This window comes from Dipteris shenzhenensis, chromosome 9, assembly GCF_047967505.1.
Source record: "Dipteris shenzhenensis isolate YYH24624 ecotype China chromosome 9, Dip_SZ_1.0, whole genome shotgun sequence".
In the NCBI taxonomy this organism is placed as follows: Eukaryota; Viridiplantae; Streptophyta; class Polypodiopsida; order Gleicheniales; family Dipteridaceae; genus Dipteris; species Dipteris shenzhenensis.
The window spans coordinates 42447551-42460870 of NC_141604.1; the positions used below are offsets into that span (position 1 = coordinate 42447551).

General features: G+C 44.5%; 1 protein-coding gene across 1 annotated transcript; it reads left to right on the forward strand.

The window, feature by feature from the left end:
- The first annotated feature begins 11438 nt into the window (after positions 1-11438).
- LOC147898661 (pentatricopeptide repeat-containing protein At2g34400-like) lies at positions 11439-12849 on the forward strand. Its single transcript, XM_087379212.1, has 4 exons — positions 11439-11651; positions 11835-12008; positions 12093-12336; positions 12383-12849. Exons 1-4 carry the CDS (start codon positions 11439-11441, stop codon positions 12847-12849), a joined length of 1098 nt encoding a protein of 365 aa, XP_087235338.1.
- The last annotated feature ends 471 nt before the right edge of the window (positions 12850-13320 follow it).

The following is a 13320-nucleotide window of genomic DNA, read 5'->3' on the forward strand; positions in this document are numbered from 1 at the left end:
CTTGTGGTGACCAATGTCCCACATCCATTCATGTAGTCCACATCCTCTTGTGTGGCTACCATAATTCCCACAAACATACCCCTCTAGGGTACCAACACAATATCCCATCAATTGGACATTGCACATTTCAACACCCCTCCTCAATGTACAATCATATGTGATCATCTCACCTCTCACCCCCAATGATTTGGCATTGCCAAACTCACTCTCTCAACACTCCCCCTCAATGACAAATTGGAGTGTTCAACAAATGTGTGTGCATGTGTCTAGCAACCTAGACACCTTATCATCCACTTTACACACCATGCTGTGCGGGCGGGACACCCAAGTGCTTTTTAGACACCCCATGTGTCAGGGAGAAGGAACCAACCCAAGTAGTGCATCATCAATGTACACTACTCTTGCACACCACAATCACATATCTTTTTGAGCACCCGTGGGCTCGGGCAGAGGACCCTCATAAACATGGGTGAGAGAAAATTACATCCATTTTATGCCAACGCAAGGGCAGGGCACCCACAATAATCTCGGTCATGATACAACATATCCATGATTTGCCATACCAGCCAATGCTGCAGCATTTTTCCAAGGCGTAAGAAAATTAGAAAATTTTTCATGTACCATATAGCATAGTGGGATAAAAAAGATGGAGGAATTTTCATGAGTACAAAGGATGAGGATAAGATCTTTTGAACCACAAAATTTAGGGTGTCGTATAACCCTAAACCAAAGACCAAAATAATCATCTTCTGCATGACATTCAAGCAGCCGCCACTCCTCTTCACCTCGTTCGATTTCGTTTGTTCGCAGACTACCACTCGAAGAGAAAACCACCGGCTGCTTCTCTCAATGCTTCCTTGCTGCATCGATGGCTTGCACCAAATAAACTGCCAGAAAATCCATATGATAAAGCTCCCCGTAAGCGTAAGCAGCTCGTAAATCTGCCCTTGCCACCGTTCTTCATTTCTGCAGATCGTATTGTATTTGCCTGCTACCTTTGTTCTTCTTTCTTGCAGATTGTCGCTTGTTCTTTGAATGTCGTTCAGCTGCTCTACGTGAGCTTTTACAAGCACAGCCATGTCGAGAAAGATTTGATGCAGCTCCTTGTGTTGCTTCGGCTACTTTCTGCTGCTGTTGTGAATCGATACAAGATGCGCTCCGATATGACGTCGTATAATCTCTCCGGAATGGGCTCTGCAGCTTCGTTGCTGCAACTCAATGATGACAGCAGCTTCATCCCTGTAACCTTCACTACGTTGCATCTGCATTCGCATGCTGTTTTGATGGTGATAATGACCCGAAATACTCCGTGGCCGACCCAAATGCAGGTCTTGTTGCTGCGGTAACGATAGCGACAGAATTGTCGACCATGCCCATAGTGGGATAACCGATATCAGTTGGTATCCCTCCTTGTATGGCCTGCCATGCTGATGCTTCGACTATTTGCTACTCATCCTCCTTTCGATTCGTCTTGCTCCCTTTCGCCGTTCTCCTTTTGATTCCTCTCATGCTGCTCTTGATTTTGCTCCTGCACTTGCTGCAGCTTCTTCCTTGCAACTTTTCTTCTTTTGCATTCTCTTGCTTCTTCCATGAGCACACGAGCAGCAAATCTTTGAACAACACTAGTCTTCAGTCTTCAATTCAGCTTGCCTCTTTCCTGGGCATCTCTTGATCTTCACAGCAGAGACTCAATGATGGTAGTAGCTGCTTGCTTGCTGATGTGTCACCTCTTCTTTCACAACAACCATCTTTGTAGCAATAGAAGCTCCTTCTTCTGAAACAACATCCTCCAAGTACATCTTCTGTACACAGCAATGTCCTTTGCAGCAGAAACCTACATCAGTCTTCTTTTCTCATAGTAGAAAACTTCAATTCAAGCCTGGCTCTTTCATGGGCTACTCCAAATCCAGCAAAGGCATAATCTCACACAAAACTCTCCCTAATGATAGAGTGTTGCCATTATTTTTCTCTATACAAAAGACATGAAAGAAAACACACTAATCTACCTAAGCTTGTGGACTACCAGCTCTGATACCATGTTAAGAAACTAAATGAGACCGCCACTAAGCCTAGGGCTACATGAGATTAGTGTAACAATCATGGAGGATTGAACCATACAAGAAAATCCATAATGGAGAAACAACAACGTAGGCAACACTCAACCAATCTATTCCAATGCTTGATAAACAATACAATGATAGACCTCTTATATAGAGAGTCTCAAGACATAAGCCTACTGTGTGGCATCCTCTGATCCACATCCAACTTGTGGTGACCAATGTCCCACATCCATTCATGTAGTCCACATCCTCTTGTGTGGCTACCATAATTCCCACAAACATACCCCTCTAGGGTACCAACACAATATCCCATCAATTGGACATTGCACATTTCAACACCCCTCCTCAATGTACAATCATATGTGATCATCTCACCTCTCACCCCCAATGATTTGGCATTGCCAAACTCACTCTCTCAACACTAAGGCCATCCAGAGCAGATGGAAATGGGTGCATTCTTCCTTGAGGCTAGTATGTATTGCCAATCTTCCTTGAGGTTGGCAATGTAGAGCGAATGGACAATTCTTTTTATGGTGGGCAACATGTAGAAGATTTGGCAAACCATGGATGAACGTTTTACAAAAACATTAGCAAATGCAAGCAGGAATTCATGGCGATGACGAAGAGAGCTGTGATGTGTTTTGTTGAAACATCTCTCCTATTTGTGATCAAAATGATCACACGAAGATATGCAGCTATGCAACAGGAGGGTGGCATCATCTTGGGATGTAGCCTTCATGCATCGGGGAGTTTTATGGTGTTAAGATTGCTGCAGCACAATAGCCTTTGTGCTTTGAGGTGTTGTTGCACTGCAAATGTGAAAGCATCTTTCATGAAGAACAATGATGTAGTTCAGAATAGCGTAGATGTGGCCATGATGGGAGCAACACCAGATAAAGACCAAGATGCAAATGAAACACACACACTCATGTGGAGTGGACTCTTCTCATGCAGGGATGCTATTGCAGTATGTTGTTGGATCTATGCGATAAGGAAACTACTATGCGGGATGCTCAGAGAACAAGATATGCTGCGGTTGGTGCTATTTCTTGATCCGAATACGTAGTGGGCAATTGCGGAGAATGCATGAAGCAAATAAGTGCGGTGTGGTTGTGTTGGTTCTTCTAAAGAAAGACAATGCCAAGGAACTGTTTCATATGCTGCATGGTGTTGTCAAGGAAGCCATTGCTTATGCGCAAAGCTACGGGTGTGTCTAAAACTCCAGTTGATCATGAATTGTTCAGGGCATCAACTCTGTGACGTCAAGCAAGAGCAGAGTGCTTTCTTGCGGTTCTTGCAAATAAACACAACTAATTACAACACAATCGTGCTTGGTTTGAAGCAAGACGAGAGACACACACATGGTGGTTTGTCAGTGGGGATTTGCGGTTGCGTTGAGGAGTTTGCAGTGGATGTGGTGTGCTAGCCTTGTGCAGTTTTTCTGTTTATGGAGTTTATGTGGTGTTGATCTGGTAGAATATTGCTACTAGGTCTCGTATTTTGTCATACTTATTTTGCAAGAGCAATGTGAAGGGATAAGGATGCGACTATCAAAGCCCTTCAAGGAGTGTATGCAAAAGCAAGCCTTAGTGTGGAATACGGAGTCCAGTTGTAAGATTGTGCGGTGTTCAACCTAATGATCATTTGTCCACTCTACAAGAGGATATTATCAATGTAAAGGTTGCAAAGATCAAATATTTTGTGAAGATCGTGGACATGGTGCGGAGTCTTATGAGGCTTGGGTTGCTGATCATTTGAGCGAACAACAACAACGTGGAGATTTTTTGTGCTTTATCTTTTCTCATTCTTGCATAAGAATACACTTTAGTTCTTCTTAAAGTGAACCAAGGTAGTTGTACATTGTCCACGCGCTAGGTCGCTACCAAGCTCTTGGAAGACCAAGATAGTTACAAAGGCAAGCAGGTCATCTGGGTACTGAAGTTTGAATCACAAACCATAGGGGTTCCGAAGGTAGAAATACAAGAACCTATGTCGATCATGGATGCAATAACATAAGAACCTACCATCGAACCGACCGCAACAACCAAGCCCCAAAGTCCCAAACGTGCCCTAGTACCACAAATCGTAGAACTCAACACGAGGATTTCCCAAGACAGCGAGGGAGCAACATAAGAATCGTCGTCGCCATAGTAGTTTCAGCCAGACCCTATCAAATATTTGTCAGAAATCCCCCTACCCTCTTCCAAATAGCAAATCAGCACTTAATACATGTCCTCAGGCTCCTCCTCTTCTACCAATCCCCTCCTCACTCACTTGCCATATTTTTTCCCTATGGACCCAGAGAACCAAATTTTCAAGTTTGAGACAGAGCTTGGCCTCCACCCCCAACCCCTATCTTGCAAGCCATCGGTCCCTCCGACTCACAGACCACACCCTTGGCCACGATTTAGATGCCCTCTAACTTCCCAACAGCTAAAGATTTGCAAGCAGAGGAAGATGTCTCGATGCAACTGGCAACCCAAGAGATGCCTACAACAGACACGCCCCCCTCAAAGACATTAAGAAAGCGCACCCCGACATCCACACAAGGGGAATACAATATAGTACGATCACAAACGCACTCGTCACTTGGAGAGGCATGGCTTCAACAGCTCAACACATGTCCCATCCACTCCCATTACACATACAAGGGTCACTTCTACACCCTCCACTACCACACCGCAGTGGCATATCAAATGCTAAAGGAGCCGGTAGTTTAGGATGTGCTCGCAATGACAGGATTGGGATCCGTGGTAGACCGCCTTCCTTGCCACTTGGATATGAGGCTCTTGGGAGAGTTCCTCCAGGCCTATAACTCCAACACAAATGTGGGCATTCTTTGAGACGTGACGGGCACTCCCCACTTCTACCACCTCAAACATGGACATGGTGTGAGCCACCTTCAGCCTGCCAGTCAATTGGTAAAAAGTACTCAGTGAAGAAGAAGATGCCCAAGGCCGATATGACCACAAAAAGAACAAAGGGCGCATCCACTTCTTGGACATTATCAAGCCAGAAATGGAAAATCTAGCACGGGCCCTCCAATGGTTGACACAAGTCAGGCACACAAACCACCACCAGTCGGTCATGCCAAACATCTTGTTGACGCTGGCAGAACCCCAGGTCACGAAATGGGCCGATTACTTCTATAATCAGATGTGGGAGGACCTCAAAACACATGCTGAGATCATCAGCAACCCAATGCTGTACATGCCTATCCTCTATCATATGCTATAGCAGCAACAACCGCGCCTATCAGGTATGGGTTGGTCGACAAGACAGCCACGGGACCAATACAAGCAGAGCAAGAGGAATTAGAGGTCGCAATGAAGCGAGCATGAAAAGAGCCCAATGCCACTCCAACAAGCTGCCCCATGCAACCTGACCAAAGTTAATTGCTCGCCCAGTATGAGGATCGCCAACTGCAAGCATTCCTACGGTGATAGAGGGTCACAATTGGCCTTGAGCCTTGACCCAGGAGCTCAAGCTATCCTGTCACGCTATGCCCCAGGTCTTGGCCTCAACCACAGCCCATCCATAGGAGACTACCTCCTTCGTCACCGGCTCCTTCTCCTCTCCATGGGCAAGCCTCACAGAGGCCTTACAATTTTGCAGTGTGCCCCACTATCGGGCATCAAGTGGTTATAGCCACATGACCACAAAGTAGCTCTCCCTTGCCGACCAAATGGAGCAATAGTTATTCGAGGCAATGTCCCAGCTCCCACAATTGGCACAAACAATTCTCTAGAGAAGGCAGGAGCAAGCCTCTCAACTCTCCTCAATGCTCCTCTAGGCATAACTCTCCACGTACGACAGCCATGCCCTAATGGTCGCCACCCAAGCCATAGGGCAATAGAGCAAAGGAGTACCGCATGAAAGTAGAGGAGCTTGAGCTATCCATCACCAAGCTCAAGGATGAGCTCGCCACAAGAAAATCCTTGGTCCAAACGCTCATGGACCAGGTTGACAAAGCAGAGTCCAACCTTTGAACGGCAAAAGAGCAACAGGCGCAAGAAGAGGCACAACAAGCATGGACTCAAGAGGGCTACGACCGCCAGATCCAGACATTGCAAGATATCTTGGCATAGGAATGGGCACTCATTGTGTCAATGCAGGAACAAAACGAGCGGCTGTGTACCCGAGGCCACACAGAGGATTTTGGGTTGGAAGACCATGAGCAAGACCGTGAGCAGCGAGAATTTCAGATGTATAGGGAGGTCTCAGCATAGTTAGCCACCTACACTCTGACCCCACGCACTATCCCCCAGACACTCCAAATGCACTTCGATGCACTCCACGCACAAAATCTCATCTTTCACCTTGACCTCACTACCCCACTCCCTTCTAACGCCCTTTAAGCCATCCTCCACCGTAATCTCGACCATTGCTATCCCATTCTCACCATGAATTTTATCATGGCCTTCCCAGCTCCGTTTCTACTTGTTCTATTGTGCCCTCTAAATTTAGATGCCTTACTCCTTTTCTCCTGGGCTGGTTCATTGCCACAAATGCAAGCTTGTGAGTGGCATTCACCTCCTCTGCTATCACCTCCCTGTTGCTCTTTCACTTGCAGGCCACTCTTATGTTGTCACCCCTAAAATAAGGCTCTTGATGCAATGGTATGCCACTTATGACCTCCTCCACCATCCTGGACACTGCAACAAGGGTTGGGATGTTCCCTTGGTGAGTTCTCCTTCTTGCAAGAGTCTCTACAATAGGCCCTCCACCATGGTACTTTCCTCCAATGAATGCATGCCTCTTGGTGCTTTGCAACAGGGCATTCACCAAGTCAGTGACACATGCATCATACAGATTTATAGTCCCCTTGAAGTCTTCTACTACCAGCCAGATTACATGTACAGGCTTTGCCAAGTTTGTTCTAGGCACATGCAATATGTCCTCCACGTCTTGTCAAGAAGCAAGAAGAGGAATTTGAAAATCCACAATAGTGTGCAAAAATAAGATATTTTATACGAATGCATCGTAACTCACACCAACAAAGAGCACTCGCCAATGTGGATATCAAGCATGCCACCATTTGAGCCAGCAATCCATCCCAGGGATATTTGAATCAGCAACCTTCCATGTGGCCCACCATGCTCGAATGAACTTGTGTTGTGTAGCTGCGTCCTCCTCTGTTGGTGCACACCTCCACAACCGGCACAAGAATTTGTGCTCCTCTTGGAAGTTCCTATGCACATATTGGGTTGTGTGTATTTGCAGGCTTTGCTCCCAGTGAAAAAGGCAAGACCTTTCTTTGCCTTGCACCACATTCTCTGGTCTGCCATTGAACACCGTACGTATCACCCTCCAGTTTGTGGGAGCCTCGTCTACCATGGAACCTTTGAAATCTGCAGGGGGTGCCCACAACTCACCTGACGTCATTTAGCTTCAACCAAAATAGGACTTGAGGCTTAGTGTCTTCCTCCATCTCGCATATGACCACCGTCATCAACTCTTGGACACTGCATCATGCATACAAGTAAAGTGAGGCATAACCATCCTCCTTTCATTGTTGTCGAAGGTGCTGGACAAAAACCATCATTTCCTTACCTCAGATCATACACGTTTTCAGCCATGGTTGTCCACCCACATAAGTGTTGCACACGATTTAAAAAAATCCAACTATTGTGCAGATCACCACCTCCATTGCGTGGTATGTGGTTCACTAGATCGACCCCTGAAGCAGGCCCTGTCATTGACATCCTGAAGAAGAAGTACCTGCTTTCATCATCAACTTGGTCAGGGAATATGCTCCCATGAAAAAAATAGTAAGTGCACCTTTGCTTCAGTTTTAGGAGTCTGGACTCCATGCCCTGCTCACTTTTAGCATGAGCACCTCGCACCATATGCTTGAACCTGTGGGAGAAAATGCATTTTAGCATGTGTCACAATGCTTCTAAGATGGGATATAAAACACACTTGTATCCGCCACTTTTTTTCCCTCAATGCATTACCTGTTCTTCTGAACTAGAGGTTTTAGATCCTCAAGCATTGTCGACAACTCACTGCCTATGAGAGAGACGTCTTGGTCACGCATGAGGGAACTAGTTATAGTTTCTTAGCGATTGTCATTTGGAGGTGCCGTGAACCTGTTGCACCGAAGTCCTTCACCATCTCTTCCACCATGCACCTGAGCTCTTTCATATGGGCTCTGCAAGTGCCTCTTTGCACATCGTGCTTGTGCATGCCCACATGGATAAAGAGCCTCATCATTTCAGGACCTGATATCACATAGTATGCCAAACAATCACATTGTTCCTATATAATGGGAGACCTTTTGTAGTAGAAGCATGCCGAGGCTAGTAGCAGACATTCCAATAAAAGGAATGATGATGTTCATTTTCTCTACATACGACGACACATAGATTATAACATGAATGTTCTTGCCTATGTTGGGGTCATCCTCACTGAGAATAGTGGTCTTCCCAGTCGCATATCGTATCATTGGCTAGTGCCTCAAACTTCCAGCGCCTAAATGGCCATAGTCCCTCTAAGAAGTTGCCCACCAATGTATGGGGCTTAGCACATGGGAAGAAATAGGATGGGAATGGAAAAAGGTGGCCCCAGGTGGTCCGATGCAGATTTCTATCCTATTCCCATCCCACCATGTGCTAACAAAACAATAACTAGGGATGGGTTTAGGTGGAAGAGGACACATGACATCGTTTCAATTGTTTAAGAGGTGGGGACCACGTGGGGACAAGGACGCCTGTCATCCTTCCATGTTTTTGAATCCCTAAAAAAAGGGGAACCCATTATGGTTTCTAAGGTCTAAAGGCCATGGTCAAGGATGGAATAAAAAATGGCTACCCCCATTCTAAATCCAGCCTAGACCACTTGGTCTAAGATGGGAGTAATGATGACAAAAAAATTCCCATCCTAAACCCATGCTACCTCCATCCATGTGCTAAGGCCCTATGTGTGTATGAACTTCCCTATCTAGCTACCCTGTTATGTGTTCTCTTTCCTCTTGACAATCCTTATCTCTCATAGTCTCGATCTAAATCTCCCATGTGGTGGTCCTTTTCAATGATTACGCAGGTAGCATTATGCCATGAAATGGAAATCTGGCCTCTCATGAAGCTACCTGTTATTTCATGAAGCCGTTTTGTTATTATTTTATTTTACATTGGCAAGAAATTCTCCCAACATAACTCCAATCTAACTGCCTCATTCCTGCATTTAATCGTCCGTTCCTTTCTCTTCCGCTCTTGCCTTTCCTCATTGCAAATCAGTACTTTCAAACTGAGTGCCCATTATTTCAATATTTACCTCATCGATTGCTTTCTCTTAGTCCCCTCATTGATACCTTGAGATCAACAACAAATCTGCGTGCCCTTTCTTTCGAGATTCTCCTCATCAATTCCTTTCTCTTCATCCCCTCATCGATTCCTTGAGATTAACAAATATGAGTGCCCTTTATTTTGAGATTTTCCTCCTTGAGATCAACAAATATGAGTGCCCTTTCTTTCAAGATTTTCCTCGTTAGTTCCATTCTCTTTGTCTTCTCTTCCATTCCTTGAGATCAACAAATATTTGAGAAGAGTATTGATGGGCGTTCCTCACATCTAAAGTTCTTCCACAAATTTCGATGGGCATTCCACACAACTGAAGTTCTTCAACAAATTCGAAAGAGTGCTTGAACGGGAACTCCTACCACTGTTGATGCAAATCTTTGTAGACCACCGTGCAAATAAATTTGCAAGAAGGACGAGATTTGGCAATTCGCGATCAACAAACTATGGTGTAAATCTTTGCAGGTACTATATATGTGGATTGTTGTAAGCTCATCTCCTCCCATTCCCCATTGTTTGGGGTACAGCTGTAGTCTTCCTCTTGTTCCAGTGTTCCTGTGTACCTCGTGTTCCAGTGTTCCTGTGTTGTCTGAGCCTTTGGAACAGCATTCCCTTGTGCCAGAACGGGGCACATCATACTACAAGCACGCAATCATTTTGCAAGAAGTGTTTTGATTAGAAAGTTTCATTTAGTTGTGCTGCCGGCCGGCCCCGCCAATTTTTGTCATGTATCGACAATTTTGATGCACTTATTTTGCTGTGTGTGGACTTAATTGTTGAGGGTTGCCACTGTATTACTACTCTATAACACGTCTTGATGTTGGCATCGGTAATTTTGTTGTTGATGATTGGTGCTAGCTGTTGCTATAATAGCCAGCGGCTTGAGACAGTATGCGTCAAACATGCGTAGTTTCCACTGCTACGTCTATCCTAAGGCTTAATTGCAAAGATGTTGCTTGTCTAAGGTGTAAACTTTGTGCATGATACTTTGTCAAATGCCAGTGCGGCAGAGTTGTAAAAGCATTAGGCTTGAGGCCGTATGCATCAAGCGTGCATAGTTTGTACTGCTAGGTCTATCCTAAGGCATAATTGCAAACATGCTGCTTTCCTCTACCGATTGAGGTTGAGTTATGTCTTTGATATCTTTTGATATATAAATATCTACCTTGATCAGCCCGCATATGCTAATGTGTAAACTTTGCGCATGATACTTTGTCAAATGCCAGTGCGGCAGAGTTGTAATAGCATTAGATGCACTTCTAGTAAGCAGTGGGAAAGACCTAGGCAAGTGCCATAGGATCTTAATGGGAGAGGAGATTTTTCATTGTCACTGAAAGAGTTGAGGGAACCCTACGTCAGATGTTTGTGTGGCCTTATGGAGCATCCATACATCAGAGACTACAAATTAAAAAAAATACAGGCGTACTTGCTGCAAATAGGGTTAATTGTGATTGATGTGAGTAATGGGAATTTGGAACCACACAGGCCAAATTAATTCAGCACTTGATTTTGCTCTCTAATTGGAAGAAATGTTGAGTAATGGAAATTTGGAACCATAGAGGCCAAGTGTGGGGATCATTGCTTAAAAGATGGACTGCAAACAACAACCTACATGACGTTAGTGTCATGTTGGCAAATCAAGATGAAGAGGTGTTGTATGAGAATGCAGTCACAAAAATTTTAGGAAAGCAAGATGGTGGACAGCAGCAGCAACATGCCATTGCATTGAAACAAATCTGTCAAAATGATAGGGTAGTTACAAGCAAATTTACCAAAAATGGCCTGGAGCAGAGACCAGTAAGCCTTGCTAACTTTGGCCTCTCTCTTCAAGCGTTATGGTAGAGGTAAGGCCCTGTTTGATGGTAGACGTGTCCATGCTTACATCAGTAGAAGTGGATACAATTGCACTTTATTAATTGGGAACTGCCTTATCCAAATGTATGGAAACTGTGGGAGCATCAAGGAGGCACAAACAATCTTTGATCAAATATCACAGCCCAATTTATTCTGTTGGACTGCATTGATTAAAGCACATGGCCAGAGTGGAAGTTTGCAGGATGCCAGGTAAGTTTTTGATAGAATGCCTCATCGAGACGTAGTCTCCCGGACTGCAATGATTGCTGTGTATGACCAAAATGCTCAACAGAAGGAAGCTCTTGGTCTTTTTCATCAAATGCAGAGTGCAGGTATCATTCCAGACAATTTCACCTTTCTGAGTGCTCTTGATGCCTGTTCTGGTTTGGAAGCCCTTGAAGAGGGTCAAGAGGTTCATGCTGCCCATGCTCAAGCTTGGGTATGGCTGAGATGTGGTGGTGGGAACTGCCCTCATCAATTTTTATAGCAAGTGTGGCAATGTGTGTGATGCAAGGAATGTATTTTGTAGAACCCCCCCATAGGGATGTTGTCTGTTAGAATGCTATGATTGCATCTTTTGCTCAAAATGCACATGACAAAGAGGCTTTTAATAAACATGTAGCTTGAGGACTTCAAGCTGAATGATATCACCTTTGTCGGTGCTCTTGATGCATGTGCCAGTTTGGTTGCCTTAATAGTGGGGCAGGCAATTCATGCTGCCATATTAGATCGTGGATGTCTCCAACACGTGGCTGTGGGAACTGCACTTGTCAATATGTATGGGAAGTGTGGGAGCGTGAGCAATGCAAGGAGAGTGTTTACCATAATGTCTTATCGCAATGTTGTCTCTTGGACTGCCATAATTGTGTCTTTTGTCTAGAATGGGCATTTCCAGGAGGCATTGGATTTCTTCCATCAAATGCAGAATGAAAGTGTGAAACCAGACAGCATCACCTTCATCTGTGCTGTTGGTGCATGTGCAGGTTTGGCAGCATTTGAAGTTGGGCAAGAAATTCATGCTGTCATAATTTGCCTTGGATATGAGCTAGATGTGTTGGTAGGGAATGATCTTGTCAATATGTATATCAAGTGTGGGAGCTTACATGATGCAAGGAGTGTATTCGGTAGAATGTGTCGAGGATGTTCTTTGTTGGAATGCTCTGCTTGCAGCATTTGCTGGCAATGGTAATTGCAAGGAGGCTTTAGAACTTTTTTGTCATGTGTACTGTGAAGGTCTCGAGCCAAATAATATGACCTTTTTTTGTGGTCTGGATGTATGTGCAAGCTTGTTAGCACTTGAGGAGGGAAAATTGATCCATGCTGCCATTGTTAGTAGCAGCTTTGAGCATGAGGTTGTTGCAACTGCACTGGTCAATATGTATGGAAAGTGTGGGAGCATATGTGATGCAAAAATTGTGTTTCACACTAAGCCTTCTAGGGATACTGTATCTTGGAATGCCATGATTATAGCATTTATCCAAAATGGGCATTGCCAGGAAGCTCTGGATGTCTTTCACCTGCTGCGGCTTACATATGTTGAGCCAAACAACATCACCTTTATTTGCGCTCTTGATGCGTGCACTAGCTTAATAGCCTTTCAAGGGGGACAGGAAATTCATAGTTATGGACCTCGATGATTGCAGCATTTGCCTAGAATGGTCATTTCAAAGAGGCCCTTGAGCTGTTCCATGACATCTGGTGTAAGGTCCTTAAGCCAGACAACATAACCTGTCTCTGCTATTGATGCATGTGCCAATCTGACAGCCCTAGATGAAGGAAGAGATCCATGCTGCTGCTACAGATGTTGGATTTGGGCAAGATATGCTGGCGGTGGGGACTGCCCTTATAAATATGTGTGGTAAGTGTGGGAGTATACATGATGCGAAGGTCATTTTTGGTAGTTTGCCTCATCATGACACTGCAATGTTTCATTCCATGACCCTTGGTGAGATATCTATTTTTTTAATTCCAATCTTTGTAAAATGTCTTCAACTTTAGGATATTGCTATTTATAAAATACACAGTGCTATAAAGTTATATAATACAATATTTAGCTATCTTATTTCTAAAACTTAAAGTGAAGATCTTATTCAATTGGTAATTTGCAA

Bases quoted from the DNA above. Each gene is read 5' to 3' on its own strand.
- LOC147898661 (XM_087379212.1), top strand. From the start codon at position 11,439: ATGCCTCATCGAGACGTAGTCTCCCGGACTGCAATGATTGCTGTGTAT. The intron at 12,009-12,092 runs GTGAGCAATGCA...TCTTTTGTCTAG, and splicing joins TGTATGGGAAGTGTGGGAGC to AATGGGCATTTCCAGGAGGC. The intron at 12,337-12,382 runs GTAGAATGTGTC...CTCTGCTTGCAG, and splicing joins TGATGCAAGGAGTGTATTCG to CATTTGCTGGCAATGGTAAT.